Here is an 8,786-nt window from a genome sequence, read left to right on the forward strand (position 1 = left end):
TTCACATCAAACTCACGCAGTCACGCGGCAGCGTGGACGCCACCACCAGAGCATGAGGCGGTGCCTGATCTTCCTTCCCGGCACCGCCAGCTTGATGGAGACACCATGAATGTCAAGTATCAAATGGGGTCTACAACAGAAATATGATTCTGCGTTCTGTGATCTACCAAGTTGCAAATAAAGCTAAAATTCCTCAATGAGGCTTACAAGCACTATTGCCAGCAAACAAAGTAATGATTCCCAGCAATATAGACACAAAAAATTTCATTTTCTTACAACAAAAGTGCTTCACTTAAAGCAAATCTAAGTAAATGCTATTTACTTGTCAAAAAATTCTTAAAGAAATAGTGTAGTATGTGTAAGTGTGTGCTTGTAGTTAAAGACCTAGACATTCTCTAGTTCCGAATTTTGACTTCAACTCATCTAAAGAAGGGATCTTGCCACCAGTTTTTACTATTCTGCTCCACCAACCTTCAATCTCTTCCTGCAAAACAGGTCAGGTGAAGTTTATTGAACTAGCAATAAAAGTTATGGATCCAACAACAAAAAATATAAAAGTTTGGTAACAAATCATTTCGTTGCCGGACTCTTAGTAAGTAAGAACTAACCTCCAGAAAATCTTGATTGGAGATGTACTGACTCCCAACTGATGATTTCAGCCCTCCAACATCTACCAACACAGACTTGTTGGACTTGCAACCAATATTCTCTATTGAGTCTCCTATTGGGAGAAACACAGACAAGAATTGAGGAAAATGATTATAATTAGAAGCAGATATAAACAAATTTTTGACATAACTGTGTTTATGGTACCTGAAATACAAGCAACATAATAGCCAGTCCCTTCTAGTCCCCCTTCCAACTTTGCGAGGCGCAAACGCAAGAAAAAACCGTTTAAATGTGACAAGGAGACATCAGAATCCATCCATCTGAGACAATGTAAGTATTAGCTAGAGATCAGTTACTGATTACAGTCCAGTGAAATGAAACATGCAGCCAATTCAACAATACAAAAAATTTCAAGACTCCTATTTATCAGGTGGTGTTAATAATACCTGAGAATATCAGCACGAGACAAGCGCAATCTCCTTATTACATGAAACATCTCCTCCTGTTGAGTGTTGGAAATCTTACATGGTGGAAGTATTTGTTTGTCCTTTAGATGGTTGCCTGAATTCGATAGAGTACTCTTTTGGAGCTCATTTGAAGTAGAAAGTCTTTTGCTCGACCTTTCTTTCATGTTCGAAGTCAGAAAGATAGGAAAAGAGGCAACAGCTGGTTTCGCGCTGCAGCCTACCACACCAGCAAAAGGCTGCGGATAACAAGTAGTTTGTTGCTGGACAGTGACAGCATTCTGATTCAATCGTCTATTATCTTGTGAGGATGCCGAGGGGCATGAAATTGCCCAATGATCAAGCTGAAAGCATTTAATGCACAAAGTAGGGGATTCATCCACCCTATTAAATGAGCTGATGTTGACAAGGAGATTCTCCAGGTCAGATTCAGTTAACTCCGGGCATTTACGTATATCATGGCCACTGTTGCCACAAAAGAAACATGTAAGTGGGGATGTTGGAGGGCTTCTCCTTCCTGAAGGGTGTATAATGTTTCTGAGAGCATCAAGCCGCTTGGCAAACACTGATGCCATTTCCTCTGAATTTGTCGATTCCTTGAAAGGTTGTATATGGCTCTGTCCATGACCAAACTTGGGATCAGCGGATTCTGAAGCACGAGCCTGATCTCGAGCACAATCATCCCTAGCCTCAGAAGTTTTCTTACCACTGGAGGAAACATCATTTTCCCAACTCTCATGATTAGCCTCAAGGCGTTCAGAGTTGCAGTCGAGGGCTTCATCATTTATACGGTTGAAGTTTTCAAACGGAGCAGTTCTAGTATAAAGGCGCGTAATCCACAAACTAGGAAGAGGTCTACTTTTTTCAGGAACACAATTCACTGGAAAAGGGATGTCGAGATCCATCTTCTCCGCCTTTTTACACAACGAAGCAGAAGACTTTCCCTCGACCATTTTCCTACTACTTTCTGCCAAGCTCTTTTCAGAAGAATTTCTATTAAGAAAACCTGCTGAAAATATCCACGGTTTAACTGGCCTCGTAGATACATGTGGATTGGATTCTTGATCAGAAATAATAATCTGCTTGCAAGAGCTATCATTGTTTCTGTTGCACGACTGTGGAGTTTTGTCAGCTAACTTTGTATCAGAAACCATAAGCTCGTCAGATTCTGCTATGAGCTGGTTATCCTTGTCTGCTCCAGAGATCAGTGTCTTGTTGGTTTGGCAGTACAAGGACTGAAACACATTTTGGAACCCTGTCCTTGGTTTCGCGAACTCGGTTGTTTTGTTGCACACGAAACTCTCCTGGTGATTGCGACTGCAAACATTATTAGAACGAGCTAGGGTGAGAGCGAGGAGAGAAGAAGACTCTTGTTTATTAGAATCTGAGAGACCATTAACCATGTTTGATATCCATCTCACAAAGGAGCTATCAGCTTTTATGAAGGATGTCGAACCAGGTTTTTCTTCGACACACGTTTTAACCCTTTTGCTTTCTATTTCCTGCCCTTGATCATAATGCTGTCTCTTCATGCCTTTTGGGAACAATCCAGCACTATTACAACTCCCCACAGTCTCGTGGCTGTCTTCCTTATTATTTGACGATCTTCCATAAATATATCCATCAGATAAGGCTTTTTCTCTCTCTTTCTCTTTTCCCTTTTCTCGGTACAAGAAAATCCTGCTACTTGTAGGAGCTATGTCAACAGCAAGAGGATCCTCTCTTGGAAGCTCCGTCTCTCGTAAACTCTGAGCCTCTTTTGCAATCAGATGGCCACCCAAGTCATTTTCGTCAGATGACTCCACGTTCATCAAAGTGGGCGCAGGGATGATCGAAGGGGATGCATCAGTTTTAGTCTTGTCCACGGCTGATGTGACTTCATCATCTATCTGATCATGTGCTTGCAAGTTCGGAAGAGAGCAAACTACAGCTTCGGATATTTTGGCTGTTGGAGGTTGAAAACGTATAGGGACAGCTGAGCCGATAACAACACTTGTACAAGCATCCATTTCAATTTTACCTTTATGATTGAAGTGTCCTCCTCTAACAAGATTACTAGGGAACTTCCAGTTTATAGCCTTGTCTGATTTCCTATCGTGTTCTGCATCCGCTAGAGTATGAACCTCTGAAATCAACCAAGAGCCCCATAAGATGAAATAACAAGAAAAGACAGTGGGTGTGTCTAAGCATATCGTTTAGCATGATACAGCCTGAATGGATTTCTATACATCTAAACAGTCATCTACGTCTCACAAGCATACTGAATAGTTACGAGAGAGAGAAATGGAGTTAAAACCAAATGGTCTTGGTCAATCAAACGAACAAAGTGAAATGTTAGAAGAATTTACCGGCATTCATTTTGCTGGTTTCAGCAATATGGACATGACCTTTGTGTTGTTGAATAGCATCAGTAGTGATAGCTTTATCAATTAAACCCTTGCTCCCATCTAAACAAGAGTTCATAATATATTTTTGCTCTTAATCAGCAATCAAAAGAGAAACTCTAAATGGAAAAGATGTAGCTAATGATACAAGAAACTACTTAATCAGTACCGTAGCTAGAACTAAATACAACAGCCTTGTCGCCAGAACTCCCAGCCTCATCGAGCATTGTCAACTTCTCCCCAGCACTAACCACTCTAATATCCTGTGATGTTAAAATCTCGTTTGCGCTCTCTCTCAAAGCCAGAAAAGGTCTGTTATTGGCCAAGCCTGGAATAGCACATTTCATGGACAAACCATTATTTGGCGACCAAACTAATTCGGATAGAGGATCAGATGCTGTAAATGGCATGCCCACGCGTGAGTTTGCATTTACACCTGCACCTACGCACACGCTGCTATCCAACCTCGTCTCTACACTGTAATTTGTAGAACCCAAAGCAAGCCTTAAATCAATATCTTCATCACTTTTATTCATTATCAGCTTCGCCTCAACACAAAATCCTGCAATGCCATTTATAATCATGCTTATACAGAAGCTTCAAACATAAACTTGTAAAGATAATTACTATCACAGCCTTGTAGTTGTAATACTTGGAACTACAATTCTACTACTACGTACATTAAAAATGAAATCATTAGCCCTTTTCCTCAAGCATATTTAGGACATTTTATCACCAAGAATCACACCAAAAAACATTTAGTAAATAATTATTATTACTTCTGGAACTAGCAAAGACTATATACCTCAAAAATTTGCAAAAGGGGAAAGCATATCATGATAATCAAGCCTCAGCACTAGAAGCCTGAGTGAACATTAACCATCACAAAGATCAATCTAAACAGCAAGATCTAATAATTATGTAACAGGAACTAAATAGTAGGAGTAGTACAATTTTAAATATACTTCAAATGAAAACCTAAAATATCACAAACAAAAAACACCCAAATTAGGTTAATACTGGCTTCATAATTACAGACATGCATCTCATCCAAAAAATCTTCCCTTTGTCAAGTAGTAGTTGTTACAAATAAAATCTCAACTATCAAGAATGACTTTTTCTGCAAAAGAAATGAAATTTCATCAAATATCAATTTATCCCAGCATGTGCTTCAATATTCTTGCAAAGAAAGCAGGCAAAGGATAACAATATAGGGCCAAAAAAGCAAGAATTCCTATCAATATATGTCAAACATATACAATCCATTAAGGGCAAACAGAATTGAGACTCCCCCATACCTTTCTCTCTCCACAACTCATCACACCATTTTAATCTCTCTCATTCTCTCACCAAACAGCAAAAGCATATAAGTATTTATCACACAGACAGCTAGTGAGAGGAATGAAGCAGAAAACAAGAATCATAAACGCAGTCGCTTTGGATCTCAAAGATTCCCAACCCATTGAGAGAGAAGTCTGCAAGAATTGTTGGCTAGTTCAAGGACAAGTGGTTGAGAAGCTGCCACGCGGATAACGGTATCCCAGTATCATAATTTAATAATTTGTGTTTGTAACAAATAATTAAATAATCATATTATAATACTATCCGTATATAAAGCGCAGAGTTTAATGGTTGTTTGTCCATTGCGTAACAGTATGTGATTCTACAGTTTAAAGATAAGACTCAAGGAGTAGTACTAGTATTAATTAATTATTCCACTTCTTTTGATTGGTTCATTAATTATTCCACTTCTTCTGAGTAGTGAGAGTGATTTTTTAAAGTCGAATTTATTTAAATATATTTAAAAGTAGTGGACTTGGAGATGGAGTCGTCGAAGAAATAAAAAAAAGTACTACTACTCTGTATGATAGATTAGTTGCTATCGAAATGATTCTTCAACCCTTAAACCAATGATTAAGGATTTTATTTAATATAAAAACCTCTTAATACGAGGTGATTAGAATGTTTAGAATAGCGTAGTCCTCTCTCTCTCTCACCAAAAGAGATAAAATTTTCGGAAATTAAATATATATACCACATCATATACTAACTCCTTGAAATTCACACAATACTGCCATTCTTCTTCTAAACCCTAGAGATTCTCGAAATCATAGTCCAAGAAGTTTCACATTCACTAACAACTTTAAATTTGTAAAAAACTTTATTTTCCTAGACCCATTGTATTAACTATAATCAAGAATATGAGTCGTTATTTACCAACTAGTATAATGTTTCTCTATAAAAAGTATAGTAAGAGTACTACTTGCTCCGTAAACTCGTACTCCACTCACGAACATCTACACAAACTAATTAATTTAACATTATAGTATTACAGTAGTAAATAGTAGTAGTAGTTGTAATAGTAATAAAATTGAGATACAATATGATAGAATCTATTTCACTTAAACCTATGACTCACAGAAATTCAGTAATTTATGAATCAGTGATCTAAGTCCAACCCTCCATTCTAAATGAGATGCTGAAAATGATACGATCATCTTAATTCTTATCTACTAATATAATTACAGTAATTCTAAAACAAATGAAAATAAAATAATTTCACCACAGCGAAATTGCACCAGCCGGGAATCGAACCCGGGTCTGTACCGTGGCAGGGTACTATTCTACCACTAGACCACTGGTGCTAATATTTAATATTTTCTATATTTTTAAATTATTTCAACATAAGATGGTGTTATCAAGAGAAATTAGTTAATGTTCATTTCGAAAGATTTCCTTATGGACGGTTTTAGTACTTTCCAATATATTCAATTATTAAAATAATTTAATTCTTAGTTTATGAAAATAGTAAAAATGACGAGCAGCACATAACCTGCAGATTAAATAAAATAATTTGCAACTCAATTTAGATAAAACATCCAAACGAATAAATAAGATTACATAACGCAGAGAGCATTTTGATTGTTTAAGTTAAAGGACCATCTTAACCTTTTATATGGAGAAAATTGGTAAAAAGGTATCCTATTCTATCGATTGCATCAAAACTATTTATAAGCGAGCCCGCAAAATTGTAGGAAAAACCACAAAATTTTGTCGAATTCTAGTGTGTCCTGCAATTTTAAAAATCAGTCAAAAATTATAAGAGCGTCCACAGTGGGGGAGCCGCGGCTCTCGGCCCGGGCTTGGGCAGCCCGCGGCCCCCCACTACTGAGGCGAGGGGTGCCCGCGGCTCGGGATGGTGGACGAGGGAGAGCCGAGCGCTCGGCCAGGCCGAGGCTCTTGGGCAGGCGGCTCGGCCCACCACTGCAAGGGCCGAGAGCCGCGGCCCTGCCCACCGAAAATTAATTTTTTTTTTTTTTTTAAATTTTTTAATATATTCATCCATTCTCCTCCTATTTTTTTTACCTCAAACCAAACTCTACTCTTTCCACTTGATTTCAATTTCAGATTCAAAACATGGATTCCGACGATGAAAATTTTCAGCGTTTGGTCGATAAGAAGATCGAAGAACTCGTTGCAGCGGTGCAAGATGAAGCCGACGAGGAGGAGGCGGCTTTGGCGGCGGCGGCGGCCATCCCTCGGCCGAGATACCGTCACCGGTTTATCAACCGTGACCATGTCGGAGCCGACCAGCGGTTGATGGAAGACTACTTCGGCGATAACCCCCGTTATACGCCGGAGATTTTTCGTCGGCGATTCAGAATGTCGCAACGACTCTTCATCCACATTGCAGATTGTTTGTCTTAACGATACAGGTGCTTCACCTTGCAGAGTGATGCCACCGGTCGACCCGAATTGTCGACATATCAGAAGTGCACGACCGCAATTAGGCAGCTTGCCTATGCCGGGCCTGCTGACATGTTCGACGAATATCTACAGATGGGCGAAACGACTGCCCTCAAGACGCTGAGGCAGTTTTGCAAGGGTATCAAAGAACTCTTCAAAGGGGAGTACCTACGGAAACCGACGGCCGAGGAATGCCAGCGACTAATAAATATGCACGGGACAATGCATCATTTTCCGGGCATGAGGGGCAGCATCGATTGCATGCACTGGGAGTGGAGGAACTGCCCGGTGGCTTGGAAGGGGCAGTTCACTTCTGGTTTCAAAGGGCGACATCCCACGATGATTCTTGAAGCCGTTGCTGACTACCGCTTGCGAATCTGGCATGCGTATTTTGGTGTCGCTGGGTCGAACAACGACATCAACGTTCTACAATCATCGCATCTCTTCAATGATGAGTCCCGGGGTGAGGGTCCGCAAATCAGCTTCTTGGCCAATGGCACGCAGTACAACAGGGCATACTATTTGGCCGATGGAATATACCCTCGCTGGCCCGTGTTTGTCAAGACGATCCGACAACCAGTTGGGCTGAAGCAGACCTATTTTGCAAAAAAACAAGAGGGTGCTAGGAAGGATGTTGAGCGGGCTTTCGGAGTCCTCCAATCGCGATGGGCCATTTTACGGTGTCCGGTTCGACAATGGCACGAAAATGATGTCGCGGACATCATGACTGCGTGTATCATACTGCACAATATGATAATAGAAGACGAAGGCTTTACTGCAGAGCGTTGGGCACCGGAAGATGGTGCTAGCACAAGTCACGGTATTGCAACCCCTCCTCTGCAGATGGGTGTACCACGCAGTAATGAATACTTGATTCAGCGCTTCACCAATATGCGGAGTGAAATATCACATTCAACACTGCAGGCTGATTTGGTTGAAGAGGTCTGGAACCGTAGAGGGGGCGCAGCGTGATAGGGGTTCTCTTTGTTGTTCGCGTTGTATCGAAAATTTTCGTTGTGTAATTTTCGCTTTTATTATAATACAGCGAAAATTTTGTTATAATTTTGTTTAGTTTAATTATTTCTATGTATTTTTATAATTATATGCAAATAATTTTTATTCTAGCTAAATTAAAATATATCAAAAAAGTTAAGAAAATAATTTTAATTGGTGGCCCGGAGGGCCAAGTTTTAAGGGCAAGGGCCAAGTTTGTTGGGCATGCCCAAGAAATGGTGGCTTGGGCATGCCCAAGAGGGCCACCATTGTGGACACCCTAATGTTTGGATGTGTTCTCAAATATCTCAATTATGAACTTTAATTTATTTTTCAAGAATTATATTTGCTTAAAATATCACTCCCTCCGTCCCATAGAAGTTGACACACTTTCCTTTTTAGTTTGTCCCACAAAAGATGTCACATTTCCCTTTTTGGAAAAAGTTCTCTCTCACATGAATATAAAAATTATATTTTCTCTCTCCATTTAACACACAAAACAAAACCTCCTAAAATCCCGTGCCATTTTCAAAGTACGCTAACTTCTCTGGGACGGAGGGAGTAATAATTAGACTAACGCATTATAGAG

At 39.8% G+C, this 8,786-nt stretch overlaps 2 protein-coding genes and 1 non-coding gene across 5 annotated transcripts; 1 reads left to right on the forward strand and 2 right to left on the reverse strand.

Moving 5' to 3' along the window:
• Positions 1-131: 131 nt before the first annotated feature.
• On the reverse strand, positions 132-4,990 carry TZP (zinc knuckle (CCHC-type) family protein). 3 transcript variants are annotated; one of them, XM_089056451.1, is made up of 8 exons: positions 4,756-4,990; positions 3,894-4,019; positions 3,627-3,785; positions 3,422-3,520; positions 1,056-3,198; positions 814-929; positions 609-721; positions 132-484 (listed from the first exon to the last, which is right to left on the reverse strand). In XM_089056451.1, exons 2-8 carry the CDS (start codon positions 3,991-3,993, stop codon positions 377-379), a joined length of 2,838 nt encoding a protein of 945 aa, XP_088912577.1. In that variant the 5' UTR covers positions 3,994-4,019; positions 4,756-4,990; the 3' UTR covers positions 132-376. The 3 variants fall into 3 exon arrangements, with proteins under 3 accessions (XP_088912577.1, XP_047948177.2, XP_047948176.2); XM_048092220.2 differs by adding an exon at positions 4,263-4,321 and having other exon boundaries at positions 3,627-4,019; XM_048092219.2 differs by having other exon boundaries at positions 3,627-4,019.
• Positions 4,991-6,031: 1,041 nt separating this feature from the next.
• On the reverse strand, positions 6,032-6,102 carry TRNAG-GCC (transfer RNA glycine (anticodon GCC)). Its single transcript has one exon. It is a non-coding gene; the product is annotated as a tRNA-Gly (tRNA).
• A 772-nt stretch (positions 6,103-6,874) lies between these two features.
• Positions 6,875-8,176, forward strand: LOC125195298 (uncharacterized). The gene is made up of 3 exons (XM_089056813.1): positions 6,875-7,053; positions 7,174-7,230; positions 7,687-8,176. Exons 1-3 carry the CDS (start codon positions 6,875-6,877, stop codon positions 8,174-8,176), a joined length of 726 nt encoding a protein of 241 aa, XP_088912939.1.
• Positions 8,177-8,786: the final 610 nt, after the last annotated feature.

This window comes from Salvia hispanica, chromosome 4 (assembly GCF_029641045.1).
Source record: "Salvia hispanica isolate PSC_SH4W2 chromosome 4, Shi_PSC_v1, whole genome shotgun sequence".
Taxonomy (NCBI): domain Eukaryota; kingdom Viridiplantae; phylum Streptophyta; class Magnoliopsida; order Lamiales; family Lamiaceae; genus Salvia; species Salvia hispanica.

Excerpts from the sequence above, each read along its gene's own strand:
- TZP (XM_048092219.2), bottom strand. The coding sequence starts at position 3,993 with ATGAATAAAAGTGATGAAGATATTGATTTAAGGCTTGCTTTGGGTTCT. Across the intron at positions 3,199-3,421 it reads AACCAGCAAAATGAATGCCG|AGGTTCATACTCTAGCGGAT; the intron begins GTAAATTCTTCT and ends GGTTGATTTCAG. Across the intron at positions 930-1,055 it reads TCTCGTGCTGATATTCTCAG|ATGGATGGATTCTGATGTCT; the intron begins GTATTATTAACA and ends ACATTGTCTCAG.
- LOC125195298 (XM_089056813.1), top strand. The coding sequence starts at position 6,875 with ATGGATTCCGACGATGAAAATTTTCAGCGTTTGGTCGATAAGAAGATC. Across the intron at positions 7,054-7,173 it reads CATGTCGGAGCCGACCAGCG|GTGCTTCACCTTGCAGAGTG; the intron begins GTTGATGGAAGA and ends TTAACGATACAG. Across the intron at positions 7,231-7,686 it reads GAATTGTCGACATATCAGAA|CTTCTTGGCCAATGGCACGC; the intron begins GTGCACGACCGC and ends TCCGCAAATCAG.